This window comes from Lucilia sericata, unplaced genomic scaffold (genome assembly GCF_015586225.1).
Source record: "Lucilia sericata isolate MDLA Ls3-8-SP2 unplaced genomic scaffold, ASM1558622v1 Contig000526F_arrow, whole genome shotgun sequence".
In the NCBI taxonomy this organism is placed as follows: Eukaryota; Metazoa; Arthropoda; class Insecta; order Diptera; family Calliphoridae; genus Lucilia; species Lucilia sericata.
Window position 1 is genome coordinate 190,809 of NW_023994538.1, and position 20,592 is coordinate 211,400.

The following is a 20,592-nucleotide window of genomic DNA, read 5'->3' on the forward strand; positions in this document are numbered from 1 at the left end:
GACTAGACTATAAACTAGACTACAGACTAGACTATAGACTAGACTATAGACTAGACTATAGACTAGACTATAGACTAGACTATAGACTAGACTATAGACTAGACTATAGACTAGACTATAGACTAGACTATAGACTAGACTATAGACTAGACTATAGACTAGACTATAGACTAGACTATAGACTAGACTATAGACTAGACTATAGACTAGACTATAGACTAGACTATAGACTAGACTATAGACTAGACTATAGACTAGACTATAGACTAGACTATAGACTAGACTATAGACTAGACTATAGACTAGACTATAGACTAGACTATAGACTAGACTATAGAACTAGACTATAGACTAGACTATAGACTAGACTATAGACTAGACTATAGACTAGACTATAGACTAGACTATAGACTAGACTATAGACTAGACTATAGACTAGACTATAGACTATAGACTAGACTAGACTATAGACTAGACTAGACTATAGACTAGACTAGACTATAGACTAGACTAGACTGTAGACTAGATTAGACTAGACTATAGACTAGACTATAGACTAGACTATAGACTAGACTATAGACAGACTATAGACTAGACAAGACTATAGACTAGACTAGACTAGACTATATAGACTAGACTATAGACTAGACTATAGACTAGACTATAGACTAGACTAGACTATAGACTAGACTATAGACTAGACTATAGACTAGACTATAGACTAGACTATAGACTAGACTATAGACTAGACTATAGACTAGACTATAGACTAGACTATAGACTAGACTATAGACTAGACTATAGACTAGACTATAGACTAGACTATAGACTAGACTATAGACTAGACTATAGACTAGACTATAGACTAGACTATAGACTAGACTATAGACTAGACTATAGACTAGACTATAGACTAGACTATAGACTAGACTATAGACTAGACTAGACTAGACTATAGACTAGACTATAGACTAGACTATAGACTAGACTATAGACTAGACTATAGACTAGACTATAGACTAGACTATAGACTAGACTATAGACTAGACTATAGACTAGACTATAGACTAGACTATAGACTAGACTATAGACTATAGACTAGACTATAGACTAGACTATAGACTAGACTATAGACTAGACTATAGACTAGACTATAGACTAGACTATAGACTAGACTATAGACTAGACTATAGACTAGACTATAGACTAGACTATAGACTAGACTATAGACTAGACTATAGACTAGACTATAGACTAGACTATAGACTAGTCTATGGTTTAGTCTCCAATCTATATTCTAGTCTACAGTCTAGTATATAGTCTAGTTTATAGTTTAAGCTATAGTCTAGTCTATCTACCATAAATTTTCTTTATATAGAAAATTTACAATAAATTTTCTTTCTATAGAAAATTTACGATACATTTTCTTTTTATAGAAAATTTGCGATAAATTTTTTAATTTTCTATAGAAAATTTACGATAAATTTTCTTTCTATAGAAAATTTACGATAAATTTTCTTTCTATAGAAAATTTACGATAAATTTTCTTTCTATAGAAAATTTACGATAAATTTTCTTTCTATAGAAAATTTACGATAAATTTTCTTTCTATAGAAAATTTACGATAAATTTTCTTTCTATAGAAAATTTACGATAAATTTTCTTTCTATAGAAAATTTACGATAAATTTTCTTTCTATAGAAAATTTACGATAAATTTTCTTTCTATAGGAAATTTACGATAAATTTCTTTCTATAGAAAATTTACGATAAATTTTCTTTCTATAGAAAATTTACGATAAATTTTCTTTCTATAGAAAATTTACGATAAATTTTCTTTCTATAGAAAATTTACGATAAATTTTCTTTCTATACAAAATTTACGATAAATTTTCTTTCTATAGAAAATTTACGATAAATTTTCTTTCTATAGAAAATTTACGATAAATTTTCTTTCAATAGAAAATTTACGATAAATTTTCTTTCTATAGAAAATTTACGATAAATTTTCTTTCTATAGAAAATTTACGATAAATTTTCTTTCTATAGAAAATTTACGATAAATTTTCTTTCTATAGAAAATTTACGATAAATTTTCTTTCTATAGAAAATTTACGATAAATTTTCTTTCTATAGAAAATTTACGATAAATTTTCTTTCTATAGAAAATTTACGATAAATTTTCTTTCTATAGAAAATTTACGATAAATTTTCTTTCTATAGAAAATTTACGATAAATTTTCTTTCTATAGAAAATTTACGATAAATTTTCTTTCTATAGAAAATTTACGATAAATTTTCTTTCTATAGAAAATTTACGATAAATTTTCTTTCTATAGAAAATTTACGATAAATTTTCTTTCTATAGAAAATTTACGATAAATTTTCTTTCTATAGGAAATTTACGATAAATTTCTTTCTATAGAAAATTTACGATAAATTTTCTTTCTATAGAAAATTTACGATAAATTTTCTTTCTATAGAAAATTTACGATAAATTTTCTTTCTATAGAAAATTTACGATAAATTTTCTTTCTATAGAAAATTTACGATAAATTTTCTTTCTATAGAAAATTTACGATAAATTTTTTTTCTATAGAAAATTTACGATAAATTTTCTTTCTATAGAAAATTTACGATAAATTTTCTTACTATAGAAAATTTACGATCAATTTTCTTTCTATAGAAAATTTACAATCAATTTTCTTTCTATAGAAAATTTACGATCAATTTTCTTTCTATAGAAAATTTACGATCAATTTTCTTTCTATAGAAAATTTACGATCAATTTTCTTTCTATAGAAAATTTACGATAAATTTTCCTTTTATAGAAAATTTACGATAAATTTTCCTTTTATAGAAAATTTACGATAAATTTTCCTTTTATAGAAAATTTACGATAAATTTTCTTTTTATAGAAAATTTGCTATATAAAGAAAATTTACGATAAATTTTCTTTATATAGAAAATTTTATAGAAATTTCAAATAAATATCTTTATTTTTAAAAAATGCTGAAAAGAGTCTATATAATTAATTACTCATTCTATTAAATAAATTTAGGTTTAATTATTATGTTTTTCTCTTAATACGCATCAGCTATGATGAAATTAAGAAAATGTTTATTTACACTTTAATGAATCACATTCACTTAATACCGCTACAAGACCGTTACATCTTTTCATGAAATTTAACGGCTGTCATAGCATATTTTTATCTCACCTCTCTAATGATTGTTGTTCATCTCGGCACAATGATTGCTCTACAAGTTTAAATCTATTTAGTATTAATTTTCTTGTTATTTTTATTAGCAACAATAAATAAAAATTTCTAAGAATTGCATAGAAGCAGCAGCAGACATTTAGTGGCAAATATTTTGAAATGGTTTCTGGGTGTTTAACTGAATTAGTTGTTCTCAACTTGTGTGTTTTTCTTAAAATTTTTCAAAAAAAAATTACAAAAAAAATATTTAGCACAAAAAACAAACACATGTTGCTTAATATTTTGCCAAAATGTCTAAATTAAAAAAAAAAAAAACACATCAAAATTAATCTTTACAGCAATAAAATAATTTTTTGTTGATTTTGATCGCAATTATTTTAATTGATCTGTTTCTTGTTTTCTGCAATAAATTGTAAAAGCTATCGTATAACAAGTTTTTAAAATTTTTTTTCTAGTTGTTAGAGAGTTTTGTTGAGTTTAATTGTTGCGTTTGAGATTTCCTGTTGTTTTCTATAAATTTCAAAAAGATAGTTATTGAAAATTTTATGTAGAAAGGAAAATCTATTGAAAACTTTCTATAGAAAAGAAAATTTATTTAATATTTTCTATATAAAAGAAAATTTATCGTAAATTTTCTATAAAAAGAAAATATAGTCTAGTCTATAGTCTAGTCTATAGTCTAGTCTATAGTCTAGTCTATAGTCTAGTCTATAGTCTAGTCTATAGTCTAGTCTATAGTCTAGTCTATAGTCTAGTCTATAGTCTAGTCTAGTCTAGTCTAGTCTTCTATAGTCTAGTCTATAGTCTAGTCTATAGTCTAGTCTATAGTCTAGTCTATAGTCTAGTCTATAGTCTAGTCTATAGTCTAGTCTATAGTCTAGTCTATAGTCTAGTCTATAGTCTAGTCTATAGTCTAGTCTATAGTCTAGTCTATAGTCTAGTCTATAGTCTAGTCTATAGTCTAGTCTATAGTCTAGTCTATAGTCTAGTCTATAGTCTAGTCTATAGTCTAGTCTATAGTCTAGTCTATAGTCTAGTCTATAGTCTAGTCTATAGTCTAGTCTATAGTCTAGTCTATAGTCTAGTCTATAGTCTAGTCTATAGTCTAGTCTATAGTCTAGTCTATAGTCTAGTCTATAGTCTAGTCTATAGTCTAGTCTATAGTCTAGTCTATAGTCTAGTCCAGCGGTTCCCACCGTTTTTTACTTCGCGGACCCCTTGAGGAATTTATTTAATTTCACGGACCCCCATACATATTTTGATATCTTATTGTTATAAATAACACTGTGATACGAAAGTGAAGAAAAATAAAATGCAGGCGTTCTCATATACCAATTCTATTTCGTTATAGTCCATAGAGTACGAATATATTTTTAGTTTTCCCCTATCACTTCGTTAACTTACTTTTTAAGAGCAAAAGATGCGAAAATGAGCCATTTTTGAAGTTTTAAATTTGAAAAATCATAAGTTTAGTAGTTTTCATCCGATTTTCAAATCCGATATTTTTTTAATGATACAAGTGTCTTTTAATCCAAAAAAAGAAATCCAAAATTTATGGTCAAATGTCCGAGTTACGGTCGTTTAAGTAAAAAAACTCACACTTTTTTAAAAAATTTTAATTTTCATCATGCTCTACTTTGACCATGAGGCAGTGAGTTCATCTTTTATTACTTTCCTGAAGAATCACATAAAGGAAGGTTTCTAAAACTTGTTATTTCATAAAAATCTATGAAAAACTGGATGATTTATGTCAATTTTTCTAATAGCATGTTTCTCGAATTTTTGGTTTTCTCCATACAAATTAATTTTTGTATAAAAATGTTATACCTTATATAGGGGGTCCTCATAAAATTTGGTAGACAGGATTTGGTTCGTATTAAATTTATTTGTGTCGAATTTCATCGCTACACTCGTATTTTTAAGCCATTAATGAGCGTTAAAGTCATTTTCTGAAGGGGACCTTATATGGGGGGTAGGGTCAATCATGGACCGATCCTCATAAAATTTGGAAGACAGAATTTGGTTCGTATTAAATTTATTTGTGTCGAATTTCATCGCTACACTCGTATTTTTAAGCCATTAATGAGCGTTAAAGTCATTTTCTGAAGGGGACCTTATATGGGGGGTTGGGTCAATTATGGACCGATCCTCATAAAATTTTGCATAGTGATTGTGGATCATAAGAAACTTACTTACGTCGAACTTCATCGCTATATTCGTATTTTTAAACAAGTTATGGCTGTTAAAGCTGCTTTTCGAGGGGCCACTTGTATGGGGGCTATCCGAAAACGTGACCGATATTGCCCATTTTCAATACCAAACAAACCTTACCTATAAGAAATATTTATGTGAAATTTCAACCCTCTAGCTCTTTCCATTGGGACGCTATCGTGCTTTCAACAGACAGACAGACAGACGGACGGACAGACGGACAGACATGGCTAGATCGTCTTAGAATTTAATGTGGACCCAGAATATATATACTTTTGTGGGTCTATGACCAATATTTCGATGTGTTACAAACGGAATGACAAAATCAATATACCCCCCATCTTTTTTGATGGTGGGTATAAAAATTGTGAAAAAAGTGTGAGTTTTTTTACTTAAATGGCCGTAACCAAGACATTAATCATAAATTTTGGATTTATTTTTTTGGGTTGAAAGACAACACTTGTATCTTTAAAACAAAATATCCAATTTGAAAATCGGTTGCAAACTACCAAACATATATTTTTTTTAAAGTTAAAACTTCAAAAATAGCTCTTTTTCACAACTTTTGCTCTTAAAAAGGAACTAAACGAAGTGATCGGGAAAAATTAAAAATAAATTCCTACTCTATGGACTATAACAAAATGGAATTGGTATATGAGAACCCCTGCATTTTTTTGCTGTATCACTGTGTAATTGTTCGTCCGAAAATTGTCTTAGTCCTGGTCCATAAATTCCCGTACATTGAGAACATTTAGTATTTCGGAGATGTTTTCAATTTCATGGTTTTAAATATAGAATGACTTCTAACATGATGTTTAATTTTATGATCGTGAGAGCTTTCATGTTCATTTCTCGTCAAGGTAGAGAAAAGGTTTCTTTAACAAGTATTGTCGACATGTGCTTAAAGAGTCATGTTTCTAAATTTTTTTGCGATTGCATAGGAGTGAGCTGAGTATGTAAGCTAAGTTTTCGGGAAAATATGTGAAAGTTAGACTTCTTCGATGTTGTTGCGGAATGCGTTACCCACATAAAATATGATCTGAACTCTTTGCGAATGTACTGTGAATTTGGATCTTAAATTTGAATTTTAAAATACCTACGAAAAATATAGTTTTGACTATTTACGCAAAACGCTATGAATTTTCTGATGTTGATTTAATAATATTGGACAACAAAATGAAGTTAAAATCTGTGTATCACGTTGGAATGGAATATTTATATTTAAAATTAACTAGATTAACACTTTTGCTTACAATTTAAAAAAATATTATGAAATGTGACCTAACTTCATATTCCGGGATACCACTATCAGTATTTAATTCTAAGGCAAATCATTATCCGTCTGCTATAAAAACATTTATTTCGATACATATATATTTATAAAAATTACAAATCACGTAATACTTTACTTTATAAAAGTGAAACAATAAATTTGTAGGGCCTAGCTTCATCCTGATAAACGACCGAAACAATAAAATTCAAAGAGTCACCAACAAATCTGGGATTATTGAATAAAAATTGTGTATTTTAGTATTTATGAAAAATTTGGAGATATTTTTAATATTTTGTAACATATAGAGAATATTTTTTATTCATGATTTTTTCGTTCGTCTCGCGGACCCCCTAGGATTTTGCTACGGACCACTAGGGGTCCGCGGACCCCCTTTTGGGAACCGTTGGACTAGACTATAGACTAGACTATAGACTAGACTATAGACTAGACTATAGACTAGACTATAGACTAGACTATAGACTAGACTAGACTATAGACTAGACTATAGACTAGACTAGACTATAGACTAGACTATAGACTAGACTATAGACTAAACTATAGATTAGACTATAGACTAGACTATAGACTAGACTATAGAGTAGACTATAGACTAGACTATTGACTAGACTATAGACTAGACTATAGACTAGACTATAGACTAGACTATAGACTAGACTATAGACTAGACTATAGACTAGACTATAGACTAGACTAGACTAGACTATAGACTAGACTATAGACTAGACTATAGACTAGACTATAGACTAGACTATAGACTAGACTATAGACTAGACTATAGACTAGGACTATAGACTAGACTATAGACTAGACTAGACTAGACTATAGACTAGACTATAGACTAGACTATAGACTAGACTATAGACTAGACTATAGACTAGACTATAGACTAGACTATAGACTAGACTATAGACTAGACTATAGACTAGACTATAGACTAGACTATAGACTAGACTATAGACTAGACTATAGACTAGACTATAGACTAGACTATAGACTAGACTATAGACTAGACTATAGACTAGACTATAGACTAGACTATAGACTAGACTATAGACTAGACTATAGACTAGACTATAGACTAGACTATAGACTAGACTATAGACTAGACTATAGACTAGACTATAGACTAGACTATAGACTTAGCTATAGCTAGTCTATAGTCTAGTCTATAGTCTAGTCTATAGTCTAGTCTATAGTCTAGTCTATAGTCTAGTCTATAGTCTAGTCTATAGTCTAGTCTATAGTCTAGTCTATAGTCTAGTCTATAGTCTAGTCTATAGTCTAGTCTATAGTCTAGTCTATAGTCTAGTCTATAGTCTAGTCTATAGTCTAGTCTATAGTCTAGTCTATAGTCTAGTCTATAGTCTAGTCTATAGTCTAGTCTATAGTCTAGTCTATAGTCTAGTCTATAGTCTAGTCTATAGTCTAGTCTATAGTCTAGTCTATAGTCTAGTCTATAGTCTAGTCTATAGTCTAGTCTATAGTCTAGTCTATAGTCTAGTCTATAGTCTAGTCTATAGTCTAGTCTATAGTCTAGTCTATAGTCTAGTCTATAGTCTAGTCTATAGTCTAGTCTATAGTCTAGTCTATAGTCTAGTCTATAGTCTAGTCTATAGTCTAGTCTATAGTCTAGTCTATAGTCTAGTCTATAGTCTAGTCTATAGTCTAGTCTATAGTCTAGTCAATAGTCTAGTCTATAGTCTACTCTATAGTCTAGTCTATAGTCTATAGTCTAGTCTATAGTCTAGTCTATAGTCTAGAGTATAGTCTAGTCTATAGTCTAGTCTATAGTCTAGTCTATAGTCTAGTCTATAATCTAGTCTATAGTCTAGTCTATAGTCTAGTCTAGTCTATAGTCTAGTCTATAGTCTAATCTATAGTTTAGTCTATAGTCTAGTCTATAGTCTAGTCTATAGTCTAATCTATAGTTTAGTCTATAGTCTAGTCTATAGTCTAGTCTATAGTCTAGTCTAGTCTATAGTCTAGTCTATAGTCTAGTCTAGTCTATAGTCTAGTCTATAGTCTAGTCTATAGTCTAGTCTATAGTCTAGTCTATAGTCTAGTCTATAGTCTAGTCTATAGTCTAGTCTATAGTCTAGTCTATAGTCTAGTCTAGTCTATAGTCTAGTCTAGTCTATAGTCTAGTCTATAGTCTAGTCTATAGTCTACTCTATAGTCTAGTCTATAGTCTAGTCTATAGTCTAGTCTATAGTCTAGTCTATAGTCTGGTCTATAGTCTAGTCTATAGTCTAGTCTATAGTCTAGTCTATAGTCTAGCCTATAGTCTAGTCTATAGTCTAGCCTATAGTCTAGTCTATAGTCGTGTCTATAGTCTAGTCTATAGTCTTGTCTATAGTCTAGTCTATAGTCTTGTCTATAGTCTAGTCTATAGTCTAGTCTATAGTCTAGTCTATAGTCTAGTCTATAGTCTAGTCTATAGTCTAGTCTATAGTCTAGTCTATAGTCTAGTCCATAGTCTAGTCTATAGTCTAGTCTATAGTCTAGTTTATAGTCTAGTTTATAGTCTAGTCTATAGCTAGTTTATAGTCTAGTTTTTAGTCTAATCTATAGTCTAATCTATGGCCTAATATTTAGTCTTTACCTATCGAAAGAAAATTTATCATAAATTTTCTATAAAAAGAAAATTTATATTAAGTTTTCTATAGAAAGTTATGAATATAAACAATGATTTAGTTCCAATTTGAAAGTACAAGTTGAATATGACATTTTTCTAGGAGCTATACTTCCCCTTAGTTTAGCACGCCAGAAACAAGTTCATTGATATTTATTGCAAAAATGTGCACTTAAACGAAAAAAAAAACTTGTTAGTTTTTTTTATACCACCATAAACTATATACAATTTACCGTTTTTTTCTATGTCCACATTTCACAATTTTCCTTCAATATTTGCTTTGACTTTGTCAATAAAAATGGCATGACGTCACTGCATATTTGTGCTACGAACGACATATCGAAATATCTATAAAATACGTTTGAATGCAGACAAGTGTGTATCGCAAAAATTGAGATACAAATTGGTGTGTGTCTTTAACAAAGTATATAGTGTATATTGCGGTAAAATTGATGAACAAAGAGGGCTGGGGGTGTAGAAAAAGACACAAGTGTGCCAAAATATAGAATGTGAATAAACTACAAAACATTAGGGGTATTAAGGTTAGAGAAAAAATGTTTAATTTAAAAAAAAATTTAAAACTAAAAATTAGGGAATTTTAAATAAAATTAAAAATAGAAAATTTTTTAAAATAGCAGGGGAAAATTTGCTTAGTTTTCTCTATAAACTGTGATTACCCTCATGTTTTATTGTTTAAATTTTTAAATAGAAATTGATAAGATATTTTTTTTAGAAACTCAACTTGTTTTGTTTTATCAATACAAAATAATTTAAAAGCAATTTATTAGTTTACAATTAAAATACTTAAAGAAATATTTATTTTGTTTATTTTTATCATTGCAGATTTTAAAAGAATTAACTCTTTGCTAAAAGCCTTATTTTTACTGCGAAAAACTACAACTACAAAATGTATCCATTTGTAAGTATTTTTTAAATGTTAAAAAAAATTTTTAATAAATTTTCAAAAATTATTTTAAAAAGCATGTGTGTGTTATTTTTACTAACAAATTTTTGTTTGAAATTTTTTAAATCTAAAAATGATAAAATGTTAATATTTTCATTTTATTAAAAACACCTTTCTAAATATTTATTTTCTAAACGCATGTCGGTTTTGTTTATTTTATTGTTATAAACCAAACGTTAATGTACTCAATTTTATTTTTAAATTATTTAATTTATAATGAAAATATTTAAGTTATTTTATTTCTAATGCGGTTTTGTTAAAAATATCAAAATTATGATGTGGTGTGGCAAAGTGGCTGATAAATGTTTTATACACTTGAAATTGCTAATCAGTAATTATGGAATATTTTATTATATTTTAATATTATTTATTTATACATAATTCTAAAATGAAACGTATTTAAACAGTTTTGAATCATCTCAGTTTATTGCATGCATTTTAAAAATAGGTCATTGTGGGTTAAACCGATACATATTCATATATCAACCTTAAGAACTTGTAAAACCCTGCTGAAATTTTTGGCAGAATTCGTTCAGGCATCGATATAGTATTATGTCTGTCAGAAAATGCTGAAAGTGTTATATTCGTTATATTCTAACCAGTAATAAGCTTTAACGCCATTTTTGGAAGGGGTCTTATATGGGAGATTGGGTCAATTATCGACCGATATTTATAAGATCTGTTGGAGTGATTTTGCTTCGTATAAAACTTGTTTATGTCGAATTTTAACACTGTACTCGTATTATTAAGCCTGTAATGAGCATTAAAGTAATTTTCCGAAGGGGACCTTATATGGGGGGTTGGGTCCGTTATAAACCTATCCTAATCAAATTCGATAGATAGATTGTCTTTCATATAAAACATCTTTATATCGAACTTCGTCGGTGTATTCGAATTTTTAAGCCAAAAATAAGCCTTTAAACAATTTTTTAAAGATGATCTTATACGGTGATAGGGTCAATTATGCACCGATCGCCATAAAATATAGAAGAAAGTTTTTTGTTCGTATAGAACCGGTTTGTGGCGAATTGCATCGTTGTACTTGAATCTTTAAAAAGAGATATGAAAGTTAAAACTGGTTTTCGGAGGCCACTATGGGAACTATGCAGAAACTTTGAGCAATATTGTTCATTTTCGAAAACCTTACTTATAAGAGATATTTTCAACTGTCTACCTCTTTCGATTCGGACCCTATTATCATGTTTTCAACAGACAGACGGACGGATATGGCTAAATCGTCTCAGAGTTTTATAAGGACCCAGAATATATTCAGTTTTGTGGGTCTGTGACCAATAGTTAGTTAGTTAGTTAGTTAGTTAGTTAGTAGTTAGTTAGTTAGTTAGTTAGTTAGTTAGTTAGTTAGTTAGTTAGTTAGTTAGTTAGTTAGTTAGTTAGTTAGTTAGTTAGTTAGTTAGTTAGTTAGTTAGTTAGTTAGTTAGTTAGTTAGTTAGTTAGTTAGTTAGTTAGTTAGTTAGTTAGTTAGTTAGTTAGTTAGTTAGTTAGTTAGTTAGTTAGTTAGTTAGTTAGTTAGTTAGTTAGTTAGTTAGTTAGTTAGTTAGTTAGTTAGTTAGTTAGTTAGTAGTTAGTTAGTTAGTTAGTTAGTTAGTTAGTTAGTTAGTTAGTTAGTTAGTTAGTTAGTTAGTTAGTTAGTTAGTTAGTTAGTTAGTTAGTTAGTTAGTTAGTTAGTTAGTTAGTTAGTTAGTTAGTTAGTTAGTTAGTTAGTTAGTTAGTTAGTTAGTTAGTTAGTTAGTTAGTTAGTTAGTTAGTTAGTTAGTTAGTTAGTTAGTTAGTTAGTTAGTTAGTTAGTTAGTTAGTTAGTTAGTTAGTTAGTTAGTTAGTTAGTTAGTTAGTTAGTTAGTTAGTTAGTTAGTTAGTTAGTTAGTTAGTTAGTTAGTTAGTTAGTTAGTTAGTTGAACAGTTAGAGGTTGCTGAGTTCTTCTATATTGTTATTGTCCTATATAGTCTCAGCCGACACTGCTAAGTTCCACAATGACCTACCGAGCATTAGTGTCCGCCTTTTATCAATACACTTTAGCAGTTCCACTTCCTTTCTAACCTAGAATTAGACTAAGTGCTTCCGATAGCCGTTTCGTTCTCCCTCTCTCTCTTTCCTTTTATCCTCTTATCTCTTTGCTTTCAACAGAAAAGAATCACGTTGGCACATTTTGATCTATGACTGGAGTTTTACCTAATCAGATAAATCCCATTTTTGAACCTAATCTTTCGATTCCCTTTTAAATAGTTAGTGCTTTTAAAAACTGCATTAACGGGGCCAGATCATTTTCGTTTTCTCATAAGTACGATTCGTTGATGCTGTCAAGCCCTCAGAAACTTTTTGTAATTGCAGTGACACCTATTGAGTCTTAGAAGTGCCTTCGGTAATATTTCCTTTTCATAGTTATAGAAATAATTATTTCAATTCTTACTACATCCTTACCTCCTTCATTTTATTTAAGTCAACAATCATATTGCCACTTCAGATCAAACATCACACTTTTCGGAATATTTTAGTGTCAGCTTATTGTGTTATTCCTTACAATAATATTTTTTTGCTGTATTTACGATTTCTTACTTTCTAAACAACTAAACTTAACGAAACTTGTGATTGTTTGGATATTCTTCTTGTTATTTATAGGGATCCGGTATGCCACAACCACACGCCACATCTACAGGTTATAATACGAATAATCAACATAGCGGTATGCCAGCTGGTGTGCCATTCGGTGCTGGCTGGATAGCACCAACACAGCATCCACATCAGCAACAGCAACAACAACAATCGAATGTACACTATCAAACAAATTCAGCACCCTATCCTACACATAATTCTGCTCCATATCCCACACACAATGGTGCTGGTGGAGCTCCTTATCCCACTGCATCACCTTATCCTCATACTGCACCCTATCCCTCTAATCAACCACCTTATCCACCAAGTGGTAATCAAGGTGCTCCCTATCCTGGTTCATCTTATCCTCACAATCCACAACAGGCTGCATATCCTTCGGTAGCCCCCTCATCATCATCACAATCATCACACTATCATAATCCACAATATGCTACTCCCATTAATACATCGAATCATCCAACATCGTATAATCCACAACATGGTTATACACCCATACGTACTTCAGGTGGCCTCGAATCACCAGCTGGCAATATTCAACACTGTTTTGAAGAATTGGCTCAAAGACAAGGTCATCCCATACATCATCATCCTATGCCACGCAAAGAGGTTAGTTAGTCAGACACCTAGCTAAAGCTAAAAAAGTCATTAGTTAGGGTTTCAGGGGCCTCATTTTGTAAAACCCAAATTTAGTTTAAAAAAGATTAGTTTCGATATTCTAAGTTTTACCAAATAAGGCTCTTCAATTTCGATGATCGTTTCGAAATTATTCTAAAAATTGTATACATTAATTTATAAAAATATTTCAATATTGATTTATTATATCAAAGTTGGGGTTTTCATCGGAATTTTTATATGATGATGATAGTTATGTTGAAATTTCTGAAAAACAATATTATGCTGTTAATGATAATAATGATCTAACGGATGAGGATGTATGTATTTAACTCCATTGTTTCTATATTTTGTAAAAAAAATGCTTGAAACTATGAAAAACTTTATAAAAATGAATTTGCTTGCTTATGAATTTGCCTGCTAGTTTTTAAATTTATAATTTAATATAATTGTACTATAATTATATTGTACTAAAAAGTCCATTACCGCTGCAATTATTTTATAGTCATAGTCATGTGTATAAACTAATTTTTTACGGGCGGAAATGGACAACCTTTAATGAATGGTGGGAGGAAATGTGTATTAATTATTTTATTAAGATTTTTTTTGTATTTTCTGTTACTGGTTAAATTTGTTGACTATTTTAAGATGAAATTATGTGATTAATGAAACATTCTTTAAGACTACTCTATAATCTAGTCTCGACTATAAACTAGACTAGGAAATGGGATAAAGTAGACTATAAACTGGACTATACACAAGACAATAGAATTGACTATAGACTAAACTAGACTATAGACTAGACTATAGACTAGACTATAGACTAGACTAGACTAGACTATAGACTAGACTATAGACTAGACTATAGACTAGACTATAGACTAGACTATAGACTAGACTATAGACTAGACTATCGACTAGACTATCGACTAGACTATAGACTAGACTATAGACTAGACTATAGACTAGACTATAGACTAGACTATAGACTAGACTATAGACTAGACTATAGACTAGACTATAGACTAGACTATAGACTAGACTATAGACTAGACTATAGACTAGACTAGACTATAGACTAGACTATAGACTAGACTATAGACTAGACTATAGACTAGACTATAGACTAGACTATAGACTGACATAGACTAGACTATAGACTAGACTATAGACTAGACTAAGACTAGACTATAGACTAGACTATAGACTAGACTATAGACTAGACTATAGACTAGACTATAGACTAGACTAGATAGACTAGACTATAGACTAGACTATAGACTAGACTATAGACTAGACTATAGACTAGACTATAGACTAGACTATAGATAGACTATAGACTAGACTATAGACTAGACTATAGACTAGACTATAGACTAGACTATAGACTACTAGACTATAGACTAGACTATAGACTAGACTATAGACTAGACTATAGACTAGGACTATAGACTAGACTATAGACTAGACTATAGACTAGACTATAGACTAGACTATAGACTAGACTATAGACTAGACTATAGACTAGACTAGACTAGACTATAGACTAGACTATAGACTAGACTATAGCCTCTTAGACTATATAGACTAGACTATAGACTAGACGATAGACTAGACTATAGACTAGACTATAGACTAGACTATAGACTAGACTATAGACTAGACTATAGACTAGACTATAGACTAGACTATAGACTAGACTATAGACTAGACTATAGACTAGAGCTATAGACTAGACTAGACTAGACTAGACTAGACTATAGACTAGACTATAGACTAGACTATAGACTAGACTATAGACTAGACTATAGACTAGACTAGACTAGACATAGACTAGACCTAGACTAGACTATACTAGACTAGACTAGACTATAGACTAGACTATAGACTAGACTAGACTATAGACTAGACTATAGACTAGACTATAGACTAGACTATAGACTAGACTATAGACTAGACTATAGACTAGACTATAGACTAGACTATAAGACTAGACTATAGACTAGACTATAGACTAGACTATAGACTAGACTATAGACTAGACTATAGACTAGACTATAGACTAGACTATAGACTAGACTATAGACTAGAACTATAGACTAGAACTAGAGACTAGACTATAGACTAGACTATAGACTAACTATAGACTACTAAACTAGACTAGAGACTGAACTATAGACTAGACTATAGACTAGACTATAGACTAGACTATAGACTAGACTATAGACTAGACTATAGACTAGACTATAGACTAGACTATAGACTAGACTATAGACTAGACTATAGACTAGACTATAGACTAGACTATAGACTAGACTATAGACTAGACTATAGACTAGACTATAGACTAGACTATAGACTAGACTATAGACTAGACTATAGACTAGACAATAGACTAGACTATAGACTAGACTATAGACTAGACTATAGACTAGACTATAGACTAGACTATAGACTAGACTATAGACTAGACTATAGACTAGACTATAGACTAGACTATAGATAGACTAGACTAGACTAGACTATAGACTAGACTATAGACTAGACTATAGACTAGACTATAGACTAGACTATAGACTAGACTATAGACTAGACTATAGACTAGACTATAGACTAGACTATAGACTAGACTATAGACTAGACTATAGACTAGACTGTAGACTAGACTATAGACTAGACTATAGACTAGACTATAGACTAGACTATAGACTAGACTATAGACTAGACTATAGACTAGACTATAGACTAGACTATAGACTAGACTATAGACTAGACTATAGACTAGACTATAGACTAGACTATAGACTAGACTATAGACTAGACTATAGACTAGACTATAGATTAGACTATAGACTAGACTAGACTATAGACTAGATTATAGACTAGACTATAGACTAGACTATAGACTAGACTATAGACTAGACTATAGACTAGACTATAGACTAGACTATAGACTAGACTATAGACTAGACTATAGACTAGACTATAGACTAGACTATAGACTAGACTATAGACTAGACTATCGACTAGACTATAGACTAGACTATAGACTAGACTATAGACTAGACTATAGACTAGACTATAGACTAGACTATAGACTAGACTATAGACTAGACTATAGACTAGACTATAGACTAGACTATAGACTAGACTATAGACTAGACTATAGACTAGACTATAGACTAGACTATAGACTAGACTAGAGACTAGACTAGACTATAGACTGGACTATAGACTAGACCATAGACTTGACTATAGACCAGACTATAGACTAGATTGAGAATAAAAAGATTCTTGCACTATATCTATAGCAATAGTAGAACTGCAGCTACTTTTTACTGGATCATTCTAGAAAACCATAGATTCGTAACTCGAAATTTATCGTTCATTCATTAGATCGTAATGTAATAATATAATTAAAATCTTGTCTTATATTATAATTATGTTAATGATGTTGAATACTACTTTCATTTTCTTAGCGGTATAGAAAATGGAGAAGACCGAATTATTAACTTTTGCTGATCTTTTACACAATTTGACTTTCAACTAAATTCATCCATAGTGAGTGTGGATAGAATTTATTTTCAAGTTAATCCCCCAGTATTCAAACTAACTCTATTTTAAATAGCTTTCAATAATAAAGTTATATCCCAAATTTCCTTGAAATTTTCAAAGTACTTGTAGCATAGTTTCCCTGTATATTAATGACGCCAGATCAGATATTATGATTTTAATCAAATTAAGTTATTTTGAAAAATGATTTTCATAATTATCTAATAATTAGTAAACCTCAGTAAAAATTCCCGAGTATTATAAAATGTTATTAAACTTCATTATTTATGGAACATTTTCATTAATGATTTTATCATTTTTATTTTAAAGGGCACACCCACTGTTTTCCCAGCTCAAAATTTTGACCCCGTTAAAGATGCCCATGATTTGCGTAAGGCTATGAAAGGTTTCGGTACCGATGAGGATGCCCTAATCAATATCATATGCAGACGTTCTAACGAACAAAGACAAGTAAGTGTGAACAATTTAACGTTACAAAAACAATACACTAAAGTTTAGATAAGAACTTAATGGAAAAAAGCTTAATAGAGCTTTTTATACAAAACTATATATAAAAGGTTCTGAACTAAACTAAATATTTCAATTTATTTTCCTACTATTCTCTAATAGGAAATCCAACGTCAATATAAAACACATTTTGGCAAAGACCTTATCGAAGACATCAAATCCGAAACTAGTGGCAATTTTGAAAAGCTTCTTGTGGGACTTTTGCGTCCCATTGTTGATTACTATTGCTGTGAATTGAATGATGCCATGGCTGGTCTGGGTACCGATGAAGATGTATTAATTGAAATTTTATGTACTTTATCGAATCATGAAATTCATACCATTAAAAATCAGTATTTGAGATGTACGTTTTTTGGGGTTTACGAGAAAAATAAGAGTTACATTTTTTAATTGTTGTTGTTTGTTTTAGTATATGGTGCCCATTTGGAGTCTGAACTAAAATCTGAAACTTCTGGCAACTTTAAACGTTTATTGGTCTCTCTTTGCACCGCTGCTCGTGATGAAAGTGGTCACACTGATCAAGCTGCTGCTCAGTCTGATGCTCGTGAATTGCTAAAGGCTGGTGAATTGCGTGTGGGCACTGATGAGAGCATGTTTAATATGATCTTGTGTCAGCGCAATTATCAACAATTGAAATTGGTGAGTATCAGGTTAATATAGTCTGGACTATGGATTATAGTCTGGGCTATATAATATAGTCTGGCCTATAGACTATAGTCAGGACTATAGTCTGCACTATAGTCTGGACGATAGTCTGCACTATAGTCTGCACTGTAGTCTGGACTATAGACTATAGTCTGGACTATAGACTATACTCTCGACTATAGAATATAGTCTGGACTATAGACTATAGTCTAGACTATAGAATATAGTCTGGATTATAGACTATAGTTTGAACTATAAACTATAATCTGGACAATAGACCATAGTCTGGACAATAGACCGTAGTCTGGACTATTGACTATAGTCTGGACTATGGATTATAGTCTGGACTATAGACTATAGTCTGGACTATACTATAGTCTGGACTATAGACTATAGTCTGGACTATAGACTATAGTCTGGACTATAGACTATAGTCTGGACTATAGACTATAGTCTGGACTATAGACTATAGTCTGGACTATAGACTATAGTCTGGACTATAGACTATAGTCTGGACTATAGACTATAGTCTGGACTATAAACTATAGTCTGGACTAGAGACTAAAGTCTGGACTATAGTCTGGACTATAGGTTATAGTCTGGACTATAAACTATAGTATGGACCATAGACTATAGTCTGGACTACAGACTATAGTCTGGACTATAGACTATAGTGTGGACTATAGACTATAGTGTGGTCTATAGACTATAGTCTGGATTGTAGACTATAGACCATAGTGGACTATAGACTATAGTCTGGACTATAGACTATAGTCTGGACTATAGCCTGGACTATAGACTGTAGTTTGGACTATAGACTATAGTCTGGACTATAGACTATAGTCTGGACTATAGACTATAGTCTGGACTATAGACTATTCTGGACTATAGACTGTAGCCTGGACTATAGACTGGACTATAGACCATAGTCTGGACTATAGACTATAGTCTGGACTGTAGCCTGGACTATAGACTGGACTATAGACCATAGTCTGGACTATAGACTATAGTCTGGACTATAGCCTGGACTATAGACTATAGTCTGGACTATAGCCTGGACTATAGACTATAGTCTGGACTATATACTATAGTCTGGACTATATACTATAGTCTGGACTATATACTATAGTCTGGACTATATACTATAGTCTGGACTTTAGACTATAGTCTGGACTATAGACCATAGTCTGGACTATAGACCGTAGTCTGGACTATAGACTATAATCTGGACTATAGACTATAAATTATAGTCTGCACTCTAGACTATTGTCTGGCCTGTAGACTACAGTCTGGCCTATAGACTATACATAGTCTGGCCTATAGACTATAGTCTGCTCTATAGACTATATTCTGGACTATAGTCTGGCCTATAAACTGGACAATAGCTTATAGTTTGGATTTGAGACTATAGTCTGATCTACAGACTACATTACCCTTTTATAACTCTAAGAAAATCTTAAATTAATTCGTTATTGCTCTTTCATTAACAGATTTTCCAAGAATACGAACACATGACTGGTCATTCATTGGAGAAGGCTATTAAGAAAGAATTCTCGGGAGATATTATGGAAGGTCTTATAGCCATTTATCGTTGCTGCACTAATAAGGCTGAATATTTTGCATCACGTTTACACAAAAGTATGGCCGGTATTGGCACCAATGATAAACAATTGATTCGTGTAATTATAACCAGATGCGAGGTAAGTGATCAAACTAATTTCAAAAAATTTAATTAAGAAAAATTAACATATGTTTTTCTTTAAAATATTACAGATCGATATGGCTGATATTAAGGTGGCTTTCGAGCGTATGTACGGCAAGAGTTTGAAGAGTTGGATTAAGGGTGATACCTCGGGTCACTATAAACATGCCTTGTATGCTTTAGTTGGAGAACAACGTTCCAACTCTTAAGTTTTATGCGCGATGAAATAGGGCGAGGAAAACTACAATACAATTTTTTTTTAAATAATATATTTTTTATTAAAAGGAAAAACCAATATAAAGTTAGTTTTTTTTATTATTATACAACTTATTCTCAAAATCGAATATAATTTTAACTTTTTCATCAATTAAATTTGTTCATCAATTACTATTAAAATATGTGTAAAAAATTGTTTAAAACAATTAATAAAAAAAAAGAAAATCTCAAAAATCTTCGACAGAAATTGCATTTAAAATGTCACTAAGAAATTAAAATTATAAAAATTTCAAAATTAAATTTACAAAATTCAATATTTATTAAAAAATTAAATAAAAACTCATTACTATTTTTTGTTAAATTTTGTCATATTTTTGTTTTGTTTCAA

At 30.5% G+C, this 20,592-nt stretch overlaps 1 protein-coding gene across 4 annotated transcripts in view; it reads left to right on the forward strand.

Moving 5' to 3' along the window:
• LOC119605843 (annexin B11) overlaps positions 1-20,279 on the forward strand; it is a 39,262-nt gene extending 18,983 nt beyond the window's left edge. For 2 of the 4 annotated variants that reach the window (XM_037959166.1, XM_037959165.1), the window contains exons 2-8: positions 10,200-10,275; positions 12,956-13,555; positions 17,444-17,584; positions 17,744-17,984; positions 18,051-18,280; positions 19,777-19,986; positions 20,060-20,279. In XM_037959166.1, the coding sequence (XP_037815094.1) occupies positions 10,264-10,275; positions 12,956-13,555; positions 17,444-17,584; positions 17,744-17,984; positions 18,051-18,280; positions 19,777-19,986; positions 20,060-20,197 (1,572 nt within the window). In that variant the 5' untranslated portion in view covers positions 10,200-10,263 and the 3' untranslated portion in view covers positions 20,198-20,279. The remainder of the gene's footprint in view (positions 1-10,199; positions 10,276-12,955; positions 13,556-17,443; positions 17,585-17,743; positions 17,985-18,050; positions 18,281-19,776; positions 19,987-20,059) is intronic. The other 2 variants (XM_037959168.1, XM_037959167.1) reach the window with 1 other exon arrangement.
• The last annotated feature ends 313 nt before the right edge of the window (positions 20,280-20,592 follow it).